The sequence below is a fragment of the Epinephelus fuscoguttatus genome, linkage group LG6 (genome assembly GCF_011397635.1).
Source record: "Epinephelus fuscoguttatus linkage group LG6, E.fuscoguttatus.final_Chr_v1".
Classification (NCBI taxonomy): Eukaryota; Metazoa; Chordata; class Actinopteri; order Perciformes; family Serranidae; genus Epinephelus; species Epinephelus fuscoguttatus.
Genome location: NC_064757.1, coordinates 44,159,744 through 44,179,274, shown reverse-complemented (window position 1 = coordinate 44,179,274; position 19,531 = coordinate 44,159,744). Strand labels below are relative to the sequence as shown.

At 41.5% G+C, this 19,531-nt stretch overlaps 1 protein-coding gene across 2 annotated transcripts in view; it reads right to left on the bottom strand.

Annotated features, from left to right (window-relative positions):
* Window positions 1-19,531, bottom strand: part of LOC125890818 (centrosomal protein of 120 kDa) — a 41,162-nt gene that overhangs the window by 17,889 nt on the left and 3,742 nt on the right. For both annotated transcript variants that reach the window (XM_049579632.1, XM_049579633.1), the window contains exons 5-18: window positions 16,392-16,540; window positions 14,588-14,785; window positions 14,278-14,502; window positions 11,665-11,887; window positions 11,396-11,585; window positions 10,918-11,067; window positions 8,414-8,596; window positions 8,227-8,323; window positions 7,438-7,614; window positions 7,109-7,198; window positions 6,336-6,428; window positions 4,813-4,974; window positions 4,602-4,724; window positions 4,029-4,127 (exon numbers count right to left, since the gene is read on the bottom strand). In XM_049579632.1, the coding sequence (XP_049435589.1) occupies window positions 4,029-4,127; window positions 4,602-4,724; window positions 4,813-4,974; window positions 6,336-6,428; window positions 7,109-7,198; window positions 7,438-7,614; window positions 8,227-8,323; window positions 8,414-8,596; window positions 10,918-11,067; window positions 11,396-11,585; window positions 11,665-11,887; window positions 14,278-14,502; window positions 14,588-14,785; window positions 16,392-16,540 (2,159 nt within the window). The remainder of the gene's footprint in view (window positions 1-4,028; window positions 4,128-4,601; window positions 4,725-4,812; window positions 4,975-6,335; window positions 6,429-7,108; window positions 7,199-7,437; window positions 7,615-8,226; window positions 8,324-8,413; window positions 8,597-10,917; window positions 11,068-11,395; window positions 11,586-11,664; window positions 11,888-14,277; window positions 14,503-14,587; window positions 14,786-16,391; window positions 16,541-19,531) is intronic.

The window sequence follows — 19,531 nt, the reverse complement described above, 5'->3', positions numbered from 1 at the left end:
AAACAATGGACCTAGCTACCGTGACGTCACCCACTGGTTTGTGGACTCCTGTTTTGAAGCCTTGAGTTCGGCATTTTGGCCATCTTGTTTTTTTGGAGCCAGAAGTGACCATATTTGGCTAAAAGGTGGAGCTGTGGAGGAATGAAGGGTGGATCTGACTGAGAAGCCGAGGACACTATCAGCAGACAGACCAAAACTGTTTTTGTACCAGGCTGTAAACATGATTGTTTCTTCTCTATGGGTATTGACTTGGTCTTGGAGCCAGCCTCAAGTGGCCATTAGAGGAACTGCAGTTTGTGGCACTTCCACGGTGGCCTCATTTTTCAGCGCAGCAGGATGCCACTTGGTTCAAGTACTGGAATCAGTAATGGGAAGAAAAAATAGTATTGGAACATCTCTAAAAAAACAGTCAGAGAGGAAGAAACTGATAAAAATAAAAGAGAGAGAGTGGGGGAAAGAAAAGATAGCAAGAGAAAAGAACGACTAAAAACAGTAACAAAATCGAGTTATGAACTAAAAGAAATTTGTGTGAGGTGGAAAAAAGAAGAAAGGAAGGGAATGTAAGTAAATCACTACCGAAAGAAAGAAAGAATGGAAAACATGAGAAAGGGAAAACAGAAGAAAAAGTGGAGAAAAGAGGTAAATAGAGGGATAAAAGAAAGGAAATATTAGACAAAGTTAAAGCTGAGAAACTGACAGAAAAACTAAGAGGAGAAAAAAGTGGTTAAAGAAAGAAAGGAAGAGAGAGGAAAGGCAAAAAATGATGAAGAGGAAGAGTGTTTGAGAGCGATAAAGAGTGACGGAGGAAGAGAAGGACAGAGGGAGAGAAAAGGGAGATGGGAGAGGCGACTGGAGGGAGAGATGGGGGAGAAAAACAGAGAGGGAGACGAGATTGATGCAAAAAGAAAAGAGAGGAAAAATGTCCGTCCAGTTTTCCAGCTGTTTAATGTCAGTAACAGTTATTAGTTTGTCAGATAAGGTCTGTGTGTGTGTTTACATTAGTCTTAGGCTGACTAAAGCCCCACTTAGTGCTCTGTGTGTGTGTGTGTGTGTGTGTGTGTGTGTGTGTGTGTGTGTGTGGAAAAGGAAAGAGTGAGCAAGAAAGAAAGAGAGAGAGGTGTGTTTTTACACCAGAGCCAAATATTTAGCTGAGATGAAGTAGACAATGAAATGTGTGAGAGCTGTAACACACACACACACACACACACACACACACACACACACACACTCGTCTTTAAAAGTCTTTCAGTGTTAAGTTACTGTTAAAGCAAACTGAATCTTTCCATCTGTTGCTGCTTCAAATTAAAAGCTTTGCACTGGTGAACTGACGGGATGCTTTTATTGTGAAGGGGTGATACCTAATGAAATGTTTAGGCCTATTTCCACCCAGCAGTGCCGTTCGGTTCAGTTCAGTTGGGTACGCATTTTTTCCGATTCCACAGTGAGAAGTTGTGGATGGTCCCAACAGAAGCGTTCCTTAGCGTCCCCATGTTTGGTCCCCCCTCTGTTGGGGTACCTAGCACACAGATCTGGTCCTAAAAGGTGGAGCTGTGAACACTGCAGTCTGATTGGTCAGTAGAGGACGCTCACTCTGCTCAGGGCTGAGTTGTGTCTGGTTTTGAGGCTCATGTAACCACTGTTCATACTGTGGAGAGTTTTATTAGTAAACTGTAACTATAAAATGAAAGGATGTTTTGCTGCCTCTCACAGCAGCTGGAGTCTGAGAAAAAATAACTTCATTCACTGGGCCGACTGCCGGCAACTTTTAAGGTGGAACGTTAACTTGTAATGTTACTCAATGCATGAGTTGATGACGTGAATCCATCAGCACACCTTAAATTTCACTGTGACAACTTTGACCATCACTTTAGTCTTTATTGTCTCTCTTGGATGACGTCCATGTTTCGTAATCTTTAAGCGTTAAAAAATATATGTTCATTAATTAATTAACATTAATATTTCAACCGGATTGTGTGAACTGCATATATTCTAATCCTCACTCAGAGAAACAAAAGCGTTGCAGAGCGTTGTTCCTGTGGGCTTCGGCAACACTAAACACCAAACCCGCTATTTCTAAATATCCTATTGAGAGACTCTCACTGCGGCTACGTTCTGTGGACGATAAACAAGGTGAACTGTTTGTGGTGGAAACACTAAACAGACCGAGGTTCTAGGTACCATGTTTGAAGGGTTACTGTTGGTTCCAAAGACACCATACCGAAAATGTTTATTGGAAACAGGGCTTTTGTTGCAAAGTTACAGGAGCTTTGTTAACTGTGCTATTCTTCAGTAAAAACAGGTATAATCAGCCAGATGTGGACTTAGGGCCCGTCCTAATACCCCCCCCATTGGCGCGTTCCCGCGAGGGGTAGGGGTGTCCCAATTCCTTTATGCGTGTAGGGGTAGGGGGCATAACGAGGGGTAGTGGGCCTTATTCAGTGCTGTCTGGGGCCATTAAAAAAGCCATTAAAAGGTAAATCAACTCCTGGTGCCTCTAAAATAATGTGAATGCCAACCAAGCACAAAGTTCAATTCTATCACTTTAATTCAATATTTTACAATGTAATGTTCTATTTCATGTCCTCCCACACACTCTACATTCAAACTTGCAACAGCACTGCAGCAAAAATCACAAAGCCAACAGTGTTCAGTTGTGTGGCGACAGGGTTGTGAGCCCTGAAGCATTTTGTTATCAGCAGTAGGCTTGTTGTGGTGGTTGATGTTACCCGGTGTTCGGGCACACAGTGATTACATTACTTAGCCAACACTTCACATCACAACATCAATTTGCTTAAACCAAAAAAAAAAAAACCCCAAAACATTTAGTTAATTTTGCGTATCAACACTATGTTCATTAAATAAAAAACAAAAACATAATTTGTAAAACACAAAGTGTGTTATCAGTATTTAACTGGACACAAGGAACTTTAATTTAAGCTAAAGTTTCTTCTGCTTTTACCCTCATCGACCACATACGTTCTGTTGATGTGTACTCGTGTATTTGGCGTGATGCCGGCTGACGGATGACGGCCGGCCCGAGCTCAGTTTCCTCTGCTTGCTCTGTGTCTTTAAACAGAGCTGTTAAATGTCCTAACACTGTCAGCTCGTCTCCAGCAGCAGATTAAAAACCTGCAGCGTCCCGAAGCCGCCAGACGTCCCAACACAGAAAAACTACTATTATCTGCTGTGAAATATGAGCGCTGTCAGGACGGAGAGGCCTCTGCCTCGCTTCCCAACATGTCTTCAGTTTAAGGGTGAAGTTTGTCTCTAAGGTGTGGCTTAATGCTTTGGTTTCTGTCCATGGATCTATTTATCTATTTTATTTTTTGAAAAGTGTCCATGCAGCTGTTGATTTCAGTTCATTTTTGTTAGTGTCACATGGTTACTCACTTTCCACAAATAAAACTGTCTCTGCTGGTGCACTCTAGGACGCTTTGACATCTGAGAATTAAGGGACTCAAACTTCTGTCTGCTTTTTAAATGATTAATTTACAGAAATTAATTGTGAAATATTTTAATATTCAGATAAAACTCAAAGAATTTGCTCCCTTCATTCCTATCTGTGTTTGTCCTGCATTATTCTAAGCTCAAGAGCGTTGGGTTTTGGATAGTTTTGGACAAATATAATTAGTATTTGTATTTAAGTATTTTTTAAATCATGTTTTAAATTTTATAGACAGAAAAGGAAACTGATTAATAAGACATATAATCAGTACATTAATTGGTAATAAAAACAGATGTTAGTTGCTGTCCTGGCTCTGTTTGTCTCATTTATGTTTTGTCCTTTAGATGCTTGATTTGAAATTAGTTTTATATTCCTGTTTACAACTTCCTGCAGCTGAAGCACTGGTGCTTCACATGGTGAATATCGTCCTTTTGGATCCACTTACTTTGTCTTAAGAAAAGGCATATTTAAAAAAGGAAACAGCAAACCTTACCGGCCCCAATTCTCAGGTCTTTCAAAAGTCAGCTCTCTGAACGTTGAATGAAACATTTCTGTGAACGCCCCTCCTTGAAGACGAACATACCTGTTTGAATCTGGCCAGCTCCTTTAAGGCGCGCCCCCACTGCTGCTTGTAGTGCAGCTTGGACTTGGTGGTGGACTCCAGCTTCCTCTCCAACTCCACCTTAATAATCACAGAGCAGAAACATCAGTCACACACGTCTGAAAACCTCTGGACATTCAGTATTGTACCAGTGTAGACCAACAGAGGGATTAAGAGCCTGAAATCACATGAGAGCTAATAAAATTTCAGTAAGACTAAATGATTATGACTAAAATTAAGATCACAGTTACTATAATGAACATTTAAAGTTAAGAAAGAAATGCGTTGACATTAACATAAAAGGTCCCCTGTGGATTTTTCCTGGGAACAAATTATGTTTACTTCAGCTTCTTCTTCACTGTTACTAAACAGCTTTAAAGTGCTGCTAAACATCAAAAACTCCACAGGATGTTGTTTATCATGTGTGTTGCCTTTTTCGCAAATACTTAGACTCAAAAGACAAGTGTAAGGAGGTGTAGAGAGAGTTGTTTTGTACAAAAACAGCAGTCACACTTAATGTTTTGGCAGTAATAATACAGAAAAGTAATAGATTACCTTCTCCAGAGTGAGCAAGTTGATCTCTGACTGCAGTCTGAACTCAGGTCTGATGTTCTGTTGTTCTCTGTAGAGCTGGAACTCTTTCTCCAGCTGTTTATACCGAGCCTCAGCGTCTGCAATCTGAACAACACAAACAGTAGTATTATAATTATTACACTCACTGTAACACAAACAGAACTCCTCTGTTTCTCTGTGTCTCTGTCTCTACCTGCTGCAGCAGCCGGCCTCTCTCCTCCTCCATCAGGCGCACTTTGTCTCTCTCCAGCGCCACCCGGTGGTCACAGTCCTGCTGCAGCCTCCTGCTGCTCTCCTGCAGCTCCCTCTGGGTCAGATCGTGTTCAGCTCGCAGCTCCCTCTGCAGCCTCTGAGTCTGAACACACAATAACAGAGCCACTGTGAAAACACACGCTTTAAAAACTAAGGTGCACTTTGTACAAAGTAGTGAGTGATACTTTGACTGTACTGTTATTCTGAGAGTCACTTAGATTTTTCAGAATTGATTTTACAACCTTCTTTGACACAAAAGTAATGCAGAAACAAAAGTGAAAGCTGAAGTCCATTGTCCTGCTTACTGCTGGTTTATTTCTTATACATTTAATAAGTCGATAACAGAAAATTAATTATAAACATTTCTGATAAAAGATTAATCATTTAAGTTAGTTTTTAAGCAAAAATACAAAAAACATGAACTAGTTCAAGCTGCTGAATTCTGATGATTGCTGCTTTTCTCTGTCTCTGAGTTTTTAACTGATCGTTGGCAAAATGAGACATTTGACGATGGCACCGATAAGTTAATTACTCAGTGGGCATAAATTACTTAACAACCATTTTGGTAATTGAATAATCATTGTAGTGATTATTTTAATCACAAAAGCCAAAGATTTTCTGGTTTAATTCTTCTCAAATGTAAGAATTTGATGCTTCTCTGTCATACTTGTTTAAAAACTGATGTTGGTCAGATAAAACGTCACCTTCAGCTCTGGGAAATTACACAGCAGGGTATGTTTAAATATTTTCTGACATTATAGTGACGAACATTGAAGATAATGGGCCGACTAATCAATGACAGAAACAATTGTTAATTGCAGCCCTAAATATGACACATTTAAATTTTGCAGAACTTATTTTATAACCTTCTTTTAGACAAGAGCAATTAGAAAGTCTAAATACTATAAAAGTGAAAACTAAAGTTTGTCTCATGATTGAAGTTTTGAACTGATTGTTGGACAAAATGAGACATTTGAGGAGGTCACCTTGTGACACTGCAGATCAAACACTTGTTTTATCAAGAAAATAATCTGCAGATTAATTAATAGTAAAAACAAATGTTAGTTGCAGCCCCTTATTTATTAGAGTGTCTTTTCTTGTCCTAAGGAGAACTTTATTAAGACGTTTTGGTCAAAATGAGCTTTAGATTTTAGCTGCAGCATCACAAAGGTCTTTTTTAATTGTTATAAATCCTCTACTGCTGCAGGCGTCACATTTACTGTGGCTTTGGGAAGTGCGGAGGTCCTATTTCAAATAAGTATTATCATTCTTGGCATGAAACAGCCTTCAGTTCACCTGTGAGTCACTGCGTCACGAACTTCAACCTTCGCAACTCAAAAACATTTTTAAAAAAACTTGAATGCAAATAACTACTGAACACAACACTGATCACACAATAATCTGTCATTAATGTAAAAACACTGTATGTAATGACGTTGCTTTGTTAAGGTGTCAGAGTCTGACCTCCAGCTCGGCCGCAGCCAGCTGCTTCTCTCTTTTCTCCAGATCAGACAGAGTCTTCTGAAGCTGCTCCTCCAACACGTTATACTCCACCTCCTGCAGACACAGAGGAAAACACGGCCTGTTAAATTCAGATTTAAGTGTCCCATCATGAGCCCATATGAGAAGGAAATCATGTAGTATGTAGAGTGACGTGTAATAGAGCTTTGATTCTCTGCCGAACCCAATTCAGCTGACCCGTCAGAGTCGGGCTGGGCCAGGATTTAATTTCTCAAACTTCCCTCAGCCTTGGATCAGGTTGAGTTTGTGCAAGTGTCTCAGTGTATTTTTTTAATGCAGACTTTATAGTTTGTGTGAATTATGTGTGGTTTGCATGGTCATTAACTCATCATGTCTAATAAAAATGAGATTTAGAATAAGATTTAAACTGACAAACTCCAGTGCACTGCACAGGAGGTGAATGAAACTGTCTGCTCTGGTGCATAAATGAGAAGTGTTGCATTTGACCGCAGGGAAAACAAGTGGTGCAAGGAAACACGTCAGCCCTTAGCTTGTAATAAATGTTTGAATATTAAAAAAATGTTCTTCTTTTTACCTTGGAAATGTGTGTTTTTAATCGGGCTTGGGCCCAAAACTGCTAACGTTATCAGGCTCAAGTCTGGCTTGGACACAAACTATGCAGGTTCATGAAGGGTCAGGCCTGATTATTTGGCCCAATCAAAGCTCTAATGTGTTAGTATTGTGTTTATTTGTGTGAGTAGGTGTGGACTCTCCACCTTCTTCTTGACCAGTGCTTCTCTCTCTCTGTCTCTCCTCCTCCACTCCTCTGCCAGAGCTCTCATGTGGCTCAGCTCCTTCTTCCTCAGCTGGAACATACATACATGACGTACATATATGTACAATAGTTTTGTTTGTAGCAGAACATGAAACAGTCGACATGAGAGGTCAAGCTGTTCATATGCAGTTAACAATCTTAAAGGATCTGTATGTGAAAGTCTGCAGCATGTTTTTATCCATATTTGTACTTACATTACGTTATATATCACACTGCTCGATCTAATCAGTAGAATGTTTTGATTTTGTACACTTTCAGTCCTGTGTTTACCTGATCATCAAACAGATCCTCCTGCTCCTCCTTCCACATCTCCAGCTCCAGGGCCGTGCGGTACTCCAGGGTGTCTCTGGGAGCTGTTGGAGCCGTGGGGCCCAGCGGGGCCGGGGTAAGGCTGGGTGCAGCCGGTCTGGGTGCTGCAGGGTGGGAGGACAGCTGTGCAGGTTCATTCTGATGACATATGAGGATAAAAACATGTAAAACATTAGCAGACAACTTAACACAGAGGCCTATGCACACAGTGACCACTTTATTAGGTACACCTGCAAAGTCTAATGCAATCAAATACAACTGTTCAGACATACGCTGCACCTTCACAAAGACAATAATGTCCCGTTTTTAATAGATACTATCACAGAGGTGTTAATCTAACTTAATGTTTATGATTGAGGTTGTAGTTCGTGTCACACTGAGAGGTGTTCCTAATGTGTTGACCAAACGTGAGGGAGGAAAAATATCAGAAACGCATTTGCTCATTTTAATCGTGTTTGTGCTCCATCAGCCAAAGCACACTGTGAATATTCATCATTTTAACTTAATTTGAAATTTAAAATAAGTTTAAAATGAGAAGAATTTATTAAGTATAAGCTCATACATTATAAAAGTACAGCAGCATGCACACACCACACTTGCCATCCTTGGGGTGTCTGAACCCAAAACATGTTTATGTTATTTACCAAAAAGTCCTGCTGACACACAAAAAGATGCTCCTGTTGAATTCTGTAGGCATCAAACAATCCGCCTCATGCATGCGTACACACACAACACACACGTCCGTCTCACCTGTGAAGAGTCAGACACGATGACCTCTCTGGCTTTAACCAACCCCAGGTCCTCCAGTGTTGCCACGTAGCTCAGCTCTGCCACCCTCTCACTGGGGCTGAAGGATGGAGTCACAGTTATTTAACAGCTGGTTATCAGGCACCATGTGATGATCAGTCCTCTCAGTCGGTGTTGTTTCCTTCCTTACCGGTGTGTTCTGACCACGGGGATGCGATCCTGGTGAGTCTGCCTCCAGCTGTGCTCTCCTGTTGATGCCAGGACTTTGCTCCTCTCCGAGCTCAGCAGGTGAGACAGCTGGACGGAGGCTCGTCCTATCAGCTGGTCTCTGCTGGTGGAGTCTCTGTGCCAAACCTCCACCACCAGAGGAACCCTACAACACACACACAGACACACACAGTGAGTTGAGTGACATTATACACTACACTGCAGAGCTTCCAGCAGCTCCATTATTAATATTCACACAGACAACAACAAAGTGGAAACACAGTCCTGCTGCTCCACCTGCAGGCCACAAGTGAGCTTACACACAATAAAGAGAGAATTATCACACACACAATCTGTGGAAAGTCGTACTGTTAACAGAGGAAAGAACACAACATTGTCCAGCAAGGTGGAAAAAAAAAGGGTCTCTATATTTTCAGTCAATTTTCCTAAGAGTTACCACCAAGCTGTGGAACATTTCACAAATTTAATATAAAAATTGTACCTTTACTTATTCAGGGGAAAACAAACATAAAAAAGCAATACAAGTACTCCTGGAATGTTTTGTTAACAAGTATTCTCCTTAAATGAATCTTAGCCATGCACTGCACTCAGCAGCACTCCTCCATCACATGAACACATCATCTGCCATCCCCCCACCCCAAAGGCCCCAGTTAGGGTTGGGGATCGTTTGGGTTTTTTCCAGATACTGGTGCTGAACCAATACTTTTAAAGCGGTACCAGTGCTTCAACAGTGCCTGAACCGATACCTCAAAATGTGAGTTGTTTATGGAGGTTGAAAAGTGGCACAAATGGGCCACCTTTCAGTATGTGAGTATTTTGTATAACAGTTTTAAATTATTCATTTATTGCTGAGGAAAATTAGAAATACCTAGAAATAAAAAGGTATATGAACTCTATTAACAGTTTTAAGATATAATAAAAACACTTGACAAATTAACATTACAATAATATTAACTCTATTAAAGTCCGGTCTCTGTAGGCAGCCCAGGCTCCGCAAATGGCAACAAAAACATTTGGGTCCAGGATGCACCAACCAGCCTGCGCAAAACCAGTGAAAGCAAGCACACACACATGAAGGCGGTGCCCATGTCTCACGGTCTCGATGCCCAGAGAGGCAGTCAGAGCTACAGGCTACAATGAGGCTAAAAACAGAGTTCAGATGACGTTTTTCCAGACAACTTTTTATGTCGGGGCTTCAGGACACTTGGATCACTACGGACGAGCAGTATGGAGATATTTTGTGGTTTCAATGATGTGTTTTTGGACGTTTGAATCTGGGGCGCCGTCAGCCTCCATTAGGTGGAGTTGTGTTGCTACCTCCTCTCCCCTTGGATCTGCAAGTGATGTGAGGACTCTAAATCTTCACCTGAGCCTCCCTCGGCATATGGGTGAGTAGATAATGGCTGAGTTTTCATTTTTGGGTGCACTATGCCTTGAACAGGTGTGTAAATCCAGGGTAACTAGCAGCTATCACTCGTTCGGGGGGGTGCTTAGCATGCCTTTAAATAATAATATACACTCAACAAATGAATGAATGAATGAATGATTCTGTTACATGTAACATCCAATAGAGGGAGACATAGCATTAAAAAAAAGCACCGAAAGGAGGCACCATAATGTGCGTTTTGTTTCCGTCTGGTAGGTATCGGTTGTATAGGTACCGATTCCATATAAGCACCAACTTTCGGTACCCAACCCTTGCCCCAGTGCAACCACACTGCCTGCACTGTCTATATTTACACCCCTGTAGCCGAGGCAAATAACTCCAGAACTTCCCAGAACTTCTGTCCAGTGTCTAAGGTTTAGGGGGATTTAGTGCATATAGTGGTGAGGGCTGCAGATTTCAAACAGTTGAAACTTCTTGGTTTGAATTCCTTCAGTGTTCACTGCTCGGGAGTTTTTGGCGGGAGCCAAATTATCCACAAAGGTCTCTTCCTCTCCAAAACAAATGGACCTGGTGATTTAAACTGGTAAAAACACTCAAAACAGTTTCGTGTTACAATTCAGTGTTTCTCCAGTGCTGTTTGGCATGTCGCAGAGGGGCCACTAGCTCACAAAATGCTACTGTGTGCTCATTATTTTCTCTGATAACTTCAGATCCAGACATTCAAGAGGTTTTTAGCGGCAGCCAAATTATCAGCAGAGGTCTCTTCCTCTCCAAATCAAACAGATCAGGTGATTTATACCAGTAAAACACTGAATAAAACAGTTTCACATTAAAAAAATGTGGGGTTTTTTTCCATTGCTGCTCATTGCAGATGTGCGTCTAACTATAGTGGCCAACACAAAAATGTCTGGTTCTGTACTAGCTCTGTCCTAGTTTCAATCAGACAGCAAATTAACGCACAATTAATGGGACAAATAACTATTTTGAAGAGAGAAAAACAAGAAAGGGGAAAAAGTCTGAGTGCATTTTCTGTTAAGTATGTAAAGGAAAGTTTTTCCTGTGTATGTTTGTGTTCCTACCTGAGGAAAGTGTCCTGCAGTTGTTGCGGCAGAGCAGCAAAGTCGAAGGCGCAGTACGACTGAGGCAGAGACACCTCCATGTTCCTCTGCAGCTCCACAGGAGGGTTGGTCATGATGGGGGCTGCACTGCCAAAGAACTGATAGGAATACCTGAAATACAGCAAACACACAAACATCATTAGAAGACAGTATATGATTTAAACTGCTGTACCACCAGTAACCTCTGAACGATTTGTTACTTCGCTGATTTAGAAGTTAAAATGCAAAAAACTGGCCAAATTACCTGCAAAATTTCTCACAAACTTTCTTGAAGTACATTTATAAGACTGGTTTTACCCTTTGTTTTTATAAGTTATGATATTAATGATTTAAAGGCTTTAAATGATTGTGACAGTGTCCCCACGTCTTTAAAAAATAAAATGTTATCATTACAAACTTGTGGCCTTGTGGAGAAAGAGCGAGAGATTAAGTGTTTAACCTGAGCGTAGCAGCGATGGGGTGCGTCAGGCTGAGGTTCCCTAGGCTGCGGAGGTCCAGAGAGAAGCAGTAGTGGTGGGCGGAGGGAGGAATGGACACTTTGGGAGCAGAGACACTGACAGATGATGCTCCACCTTCTGCTGTTGCTTCAGTCTGACTCTGCGGCTGCACAGGGACCTCCAAATCTGCAGCTGGACACAAACACAGTGTTACTCCTCTTTGCTTTGACTCAAACTGTCTAAATCTGACATGCAGTATTTCCAGCCTCACCTGCCAGTCCTGCCTGCGCTTTGTCACGTTGAAGCTCCTCCAGCAGACTCTCTACTTCGCTCTCGGTATGAGAGGAATGAGGAGGAAGAGGAGGACCAGGTGGAGAAGAGTCAGGAGGTTTTCGGATTGGAGAAGAGCTTCGAGGTCTCTGGACAACAGGAGGAGCAGAGGGAGGAGGGCTGGAGTGTGTCTGAGCTCCACCTCCTTCTCTAGTCCCTAAAGACTGGAGAGAGGACAGAAATTTGACTGCGCTCACTATGAGACATTTTCTGTGTCAGACTCTGTGCCCAGTTTCCTATTGTCCCTCGATACTTGTATTTGGGTCCAATAAAATCTAACATTTGCATGAACACAGTGCATTTGTACACAGTCATTAGTTCAAGGTCCACACAGTTTGATATTCAGCATCACACTTGGATTTGACCATGTCATGGAGCTAGTTTGCTGTCTCTGTCAAGGAGCTGTCTGATAGTCACTGACTCTACAGCAGGGAACAGAACTTCAAAATAAAGGTCTTGAGCCAGAAACTCACTAAACCTCAAAATAAAGCATGTTTTGTACAAACTTGACACGATCTGAGGTCACTTGCGGTCCATTCAGAATGGAACCGTGATCCACTTTTGGACCGCGATCCACCAGTTGGGAACAGCTGGATTAGCGTGTGTGTGCGTATGATTGATTAATGTTACCCCCCTCAGACCTGTTGTGTCCAGTTTAAAGGACAACTTGGTTATTTTTCAACCTGGGCCCTATTTCCCCATGTGTATGTGTGCGTATGATTCATAGGTACAATTCGTTCTAAAACTGGTTCAGTATTGAGGGAGGCGGATGCAACCGGAGTTGCGAAACGAGCTAAAACGGTAACGGGGGCAAATGCGTCCCGTATAAGTTTGCGCATTAAAAGTGCTTTTTTTCGCCACTGACCGGTTCAGATCGACAGTGCTATCTCTGTAAATAGCATATTGTAGCGGCCCTGAGGCAGTGGTGAATGTGAATGAGTGGAGTCAGCTGTCAGTCAGTGTTGGAGCAATGAGGGGGAGGGCGGCCCTGCTGGGTACTGTAAGTGAGTATGTGTGTGTGAAGTGTGTGTTACGCAAGAAGAGTCAGAGGACGGAGTCTTTTACATGCTACCCCCTGGAGTGTTACTGGAGTTTTTGGAGTGCTCAAATAAACTTTTTCCCGAATGCAAGAACAGGATGTCGCGCAGCACCCCGTACAGCTTTCATAGGCTGCCTTTGTCGGACGGCGAGATGCTGAAGTTGTGGCTAGTTGTGCTACAAATGGATGCTAACACTCCTCTCCAGACACTGCGCCTTGCAGACCATCGGGTCTGCAGTGCTCACTTCTCCCAAGATGACTACTGCCAGCCGAAGAAGAGAAGACATCCAATCCTGAAACACCTCTTCCTCAAGAAAACGGCTGTCCCACGAGTAGAGAGAGCTACAGACACAGTGGAGCAAAGCTCGTGACGTCACACAGCCCAGAGGTAAGGGAAACGCTTAGTATGCTATTTACAGAGATAGCACTGGCGATCTGAACCAGTCAGTGGCGAAAAAAAGCACTTTTAATGTGCAAACTTACACGGGACGCATTTGCCCCCGTTACCGTTTTAGCTTGTTTCGCAGCTCCCGGTTACATCCACCTCCCTCAATACTGAACAATTTTAGAACGAGTTGTACCTATGAATCATACGCACACATACACATGGGGAAATAGGGCCCAGGTTGAAAAATACCAAAGTTATCCTTTAAACTTCAAACATTCGCAGGTAATTATCACTTAAGCTTCAAAACCCCTAAATGGTATTATACTACACTATAGTGATCTGATTAATCACCAATATTAGCAGCAGTTAAATATCACACAAATGCAAAATTTTGTTTCTGGAGAGACGCAGAAACATCCAGTGTTTTGGGATGTTTTTTAGTGTGTGCATCTGCAACAAAAAACCCCTGATAGATTAATGTTTGTGGGTCACAAGTGGATTAAACATGAGGCAAAATAAAATTTAAAACATTATTCAGGAGACTGCACACAAACTGGGCTTTTCAAATAGTAAAATAAAACACAAGTGAACACGTTGTCTGTTTTACTTCTTAACCCGATCACACACACATCTCACTCACACAGACACAGTTATTGGTTTCAGGTTTCTTTCCATTAATTTACAAGTTTATTTCATTCAAAAACACCCAAAACCAACAACTGATATAATGAAAGTTGCTGGTAAAGGACTGTATGGAGACAGAGAAGGGACAAATCCACCACAGATGAGACGGAGTTCCTTCTCTTCACACACACGAACAACAAATAGACCAGAATCCAGTGTAACCAAAAAACTGGGCATTTGTGAACTGTTCTTTCTGTACTATCATTATCAATCTCTCCATCTGTGCTTATGACCCACAGCTACATGCGACAACTCCAAGGATGTTCTTGTCTCTGAGGTTCGTCCCAAAAAATATTAGAAAACATGCTAATTTTAAGCTTTACTTGATGTAGAGGATGCAGAGTGAGGGGCAACAGGGACAAAAGAGACGTAAAATAGCAAATAACCACATTTAATCACATAGTAATTCTTGTTTTAAGACCACATTCCCAATGTGTGAGTACCTGTGGTGTGACCTCCTCCCTCCTCAGGCTAACAGCCACCCCCACAGTCGGCTGCAGGTCGGCAGGCAGAGCCGGCAGCGCCTGCTTGGTGCGTTTAGGAGGTTGGAGTATAAAAGCTCCCTCCACTGTCGCTGCCTTGTTCTCCAGATCCACAGACAGAGCAGCCAGAGCTGAGAGAGAGACGTCTGTGCTGCCCAGAGAGTGATTCCCACAGCACAGGTGGATCTGAGGAGGACAGACGGGGACATGTGAGGACACACAGACAGCAACAGGTATTAAAGAGCTGTTGATGAAACACTTTGACTCTCACCTCTAAACTGGGCTGCTGAGACAGGAAGGTCTGCAGGATCTGTTTGCTGCTGCGGAGGCGCACAGAGGCGCGCTCCGGCTCGAAGTCGGGGCTCAGCAGGTTGTGGAAAGGCTCGCTGGTGATGTCGTTCCCCAGTAAAGAGTAGTAGAAGAAGAACTCCGACCCCTCCGCGGACAGCTTCATAGTGCTGGGGATCAACTGTGGAGACAACAACAGAGCACATGTGGTTGGTTTGATGGTTTTAATGAGGGGTGATACAATTCACAAAATTAGTGTTGACTCTAAATATAAGTGGTGAAAAACGTGCTTTAAATAACCTCTTTACATTTATTTGATCAGTTTTTATTTGAGGTTCACTTGGGCTTAATTAGAGTTTAATACTGTTAACTCTGCAGATCCCAATCCAGTTTTCTCAGATGTATTTTAACCTCCTGGGACCTGAACTTTTGTTTGGTGTGCATTTTGAATTTCCCCTAGCTATCTGGGATCAGTAGGACCTGATAAATATAAAAAACTAATTATTTTCAAGGATAATTAAGTCCCAATGTCCTTCACAGAGCTGATGATAAGTCCCAATGTCTTCAATGAGTACTTTCTAATTAACAGGGTCTTAGTTTGGCACTGTTGTTAAAATTGGTCACATTTGTTGCCATATCAAACTACAAACATTATTAATCATAAATAAACAAGTTTTAATCATTAAATCTGATCAGGTTTTAGACCTTGTCCACTTTTGTGTTGTGATCGGCTGCAGACTGACTTGGCAGAGGTGGCTGCCAACTTGTATTATGGTTCTACATGCTCTTACTGCCACTAGATGGCAAAAAAAGTGTCCACGAAGGAGGACAACAGGTCTAAGTTAAATAGAATAAAAAAACAATGTCATGTAAAGCCAATATGTGATGTCCTCATGAGGCAACAGGGTCTCAGGAGGTTAAGACCACATTTTGGATTAATGTATTGACTAAATTGTTATCCTTAAAATGGTAAATAATGGCAGATGATTATCACAATTTTCCAGTCATACTACTTTCTGAACAAAAGTCAGAAAAATCCAAATTACTGCACTTACAATAAGACAAAGATAAATGCATGTTTGAGAGGATGCAAACAGAAAGTGTTTATGACTGGATTAACTGCTTAAAACGTATCAACATTTTTGTCAACTGACACATAATTAAACACTGTTTTAGTTTCGCTTTCCAAGCTAAAAAATAAGAAACAGTAAAATTATTTTTCAATCCACCTTATACTGAATGAAAGGTTGCCTACATAAACCTCCTGTACTCCACTTCTAACTGCCATGAGGAACAACAGGTTAGTGTGATAGAAGAGGTTTAATTTGGTGGCAACGTCAGAATCATTGACACTTCATTTGACACTGGAGAGGACAGATAGTCAGCGTTCAAGAGTTTAGAGCGATGATGTTTAAATAACAGTTACCACCTGAGATGTTCTTGAACTGTCAAATTATCATAAATCTGTGAATTTCAACTCTTTTATGAACTTATTTTCTGATTAATTGCTGGAGTTTTATTTCTTTAATTCATCCCAGACTGCATTTAGACAGCCTCGAACAGGTCCCATGTTGTCAGCTGGGTTTATTATGTCTAGAGTGTTTTAGCCAGTTATAAGTGAGTGTTTCTGTATTTCAAGTTATCACTCTGATTCCAGATGTGAATATTTCTGGATGCAGCGTCATGTTTTCAGCACTATGTTGTCTGAAGAAACAACACTTCTCTGTGAAGTAAATAAATAAACAGATTTGGCTGGAGGTTATCAGAGGTCAAAGAACTGTTCTTACCTGCTCTAGTTTGGTAGCAAAGGCCACAGTGACGGACAGGATGAACATGTCGGAGCAGTGATCTGCAGGTCCGACCTGATGGTAACCCTGGTCTGGGATCAGCGTGGCTTCCAGCTTGTCTGGCAGGAGGTCAGTTACTGCGGGAGAGCCTACAACAGCAGAGCAGCACAAGAGTTACAATAACAGAGGGACAAGACAAAAGAGACACAATGAAACACACCTAAGCTGATTAATTTTCTTCTTTTCTAGAGCCTGAAAAAAATACATTGAGTCTGATCACAGAGGCGTTGACCTAAAATTATAAAAATATTTTTTGACATACTTTAGACACAGTGCTTCTCTTACAAACTTCATCCAGCGGAGACAACTGACTATTTTGGAGATGGGTCAATTCCCAGTTTTGCCGGTCTGGTCCAGTGTACTATATCAGCAACCGTTACCCTAACTGGAATTAGTAATAGGCAATGTGACAACATGATTAACGTAATATTACGTTGTGTGTTAACAGACTAACGGAGCCACTGTGTCTGAAAGGCATCATGGGCATGGCAACATGAAGGAGATCAAATATCAGTGGAGGTGTGAGGGGGATGAGTGGCATTATTAGAACGTTCATGTGTTTACTGGGGTGACGAGAGGACACACAGCAGAGTTAGTCTCTCCAGAAAACTAAAACTGTGCCAATATGGCAACATTTTGGATGTGAAGCCAACAAAGAGGTGTCCTAACTGGCTGCTGGCGATGTTTTGAGCAAAGCTTTCATCAGATGCCCTGTTTCTATTTATATCTGTTGCTTGCTTTGAGAGTGCAGTGATGGAAGTGAAACGGGTGATTCATGAAGTTGAAATGAGGAATTAACGAAGCCATTCCTTCTCATTTCACTAAGAAAAACTAAATAAAGTGGCAGCTGGCCGGAGGGAGTTCATCTGGGAGCTAGGCTACTTGATGTTGGCTTTATTGTGTGTCATTTCATTTCAGATATTACAACATAAAACATGTGTTGTGTGTTTTTTAGAAGATAGAAAGTATTCACCCGTCTTTCAGGTGGTTACGTCTCCAGTCTGAAGTGCAAATTCAATTGATTTCATGCGGACAAAGAGCTCCAACGTTATGTCACAACCTGACACTCGTTTGCTGTTCGCATACAGTGTCATTGTGTTCCACTCGGGAGCAGCTGCTGAGTTAAATGTGACTGTATTTAGTGGAAAAATTTGGTATACCAGTCCGGTGTGGCTAAAGACCCAGACACACCAAACTGATGTTGGAGAACTAGCAGTGACAAAAGCCACATACTGCTTTGCCTCTTGTTGTCGTGTCTCGGCCAAAAAGTCGCACATGAACACACCAAACCAACGGCCAACAATCACATATATTCTGCACCTGCATGAGAACATCTATACCAGCAGATGGCAGTAGTCTGTAATTGTCATTCAAAAAAGGGAAACCGGAAGACCGCCTTGACTAGGGATAGACCGATATGGATTTTTTAGGGCCGATGCTGATACCGATTTTTTCCCATCACCCTTAGCCGATGACCGATTGTGGACTGCCGATTTTCTTGAGCCGATATTTGGGGCCGATACTGCTTTTGCTCCCTCAATTTACATTAAAAAAAAATGACACAATGATAACAAATATTACAGGTCTCAAGTTTAAAATAAGAAACATTTATTGAACAGTAAAAAATACTAAAATAAGATGGAAAGTTGAGGTAGAACAGGTAGAATATTATTATTATTATACAAATAAAATTATTATTTATTAAAATTATTATTCAAATAAAAAAAGAGTTCAGTGCTCTTAAATCTTCCAGTAATGTCTTTATAAAATGAACAAATATTTAAGCTGAAGCATAAATAAAACAAAAACTACTGTACACAGTAGGATTCAACAGCTTTGTTCAACTTAACCACATACTTTCAAATGAAAAAAAGTGCCAGGGAAAAATAAATCCGCGAACCCACGCGCATATCGGCCGATGCCGATACAAGTAAAAAACTCAAATATCGGCCCGATATATCGGCCGGCCGATGTATCGGTCTATCCTTAGCCTTGACGCTAGTTAGCCAGTTAGCACATTAACAATAGAGCCAGTGTTGAAAAACAGAGCGTATTTACCATGCACCAGTGTACAATAACACAAACCATCAAGAAACATTTCTGCTAAAGAGCTCAATCAATAAAGAGGAATGATCTTATCTCACATAACAAGTTCTTTGTTTACTTTCCTCACTTTGTTTCTCTTGTCCTGTGCTGAGCTGAACTGCCAATCAAAGTGATTTCATTAGCAGACAGGTTCCAAAGTGTCAACGCCAATTCAACATGGTGAATCGGCAGAAAAAAGGCCAACTAGCACCGACAAGGGCAAACAGTACGAGACATACCACACTGACGAGTGCGGGAGACACTCACCAGCGGCCCAACTTTGACCAACAGCCGATTATCGGCTTGGTGTGTCAGGGCCTTTAATATCAAACTGGTTTGACAATTCTTACACCGGCCCACACCTATGTCCTGCTCTTTTCCTGGTCACAATTCTTTAAAAACAAAATTTAAGGGATCCTTATAAAAAATGTTTTAGTTCTGTATTTATGTAGATGGAAATATTGTCATCAGATTTATGGACCAGAAACTTCAGCATGAAAGCAGCCAGAGATACAACTTCTAAACCACAGAGCTCTGATTAAATAAGAACTTCACAGCTTCACAAATAACTGTGCTCCAACTCTAACTGTCTGGTTATACAATGCAAAAGTTTTTCTAATAAAAAACTCCTCAAAATTAGTCTCACACATAAATTCACACAGTAAGGAGGGAAGAGGATTCCACTCACACTGTGTGATGCAGAGAGGACTCTCTAACAAGTGGAGGCTTTTTAAGCGCTTTCACAACAGCAAAAAAAGCTAGACAAAGTGATGGAATCATTATCACTGCTCCAAAAGGATCTCAGTTGAAAAAAGGCCACAGTTTTTAATTTTTACTTTTTAAACTGCACGAGGGAGATTTGAGGGATCTTGATTTCTGCAGATAGGACCATGCTACCTGAGAGACAGAGCAGAAAGACTGCCAAAAGAAAAATCAGACACACATGACTGCTGAGCATGTTGTTCATCCAGCCTCACACTGATTCACAACCATGA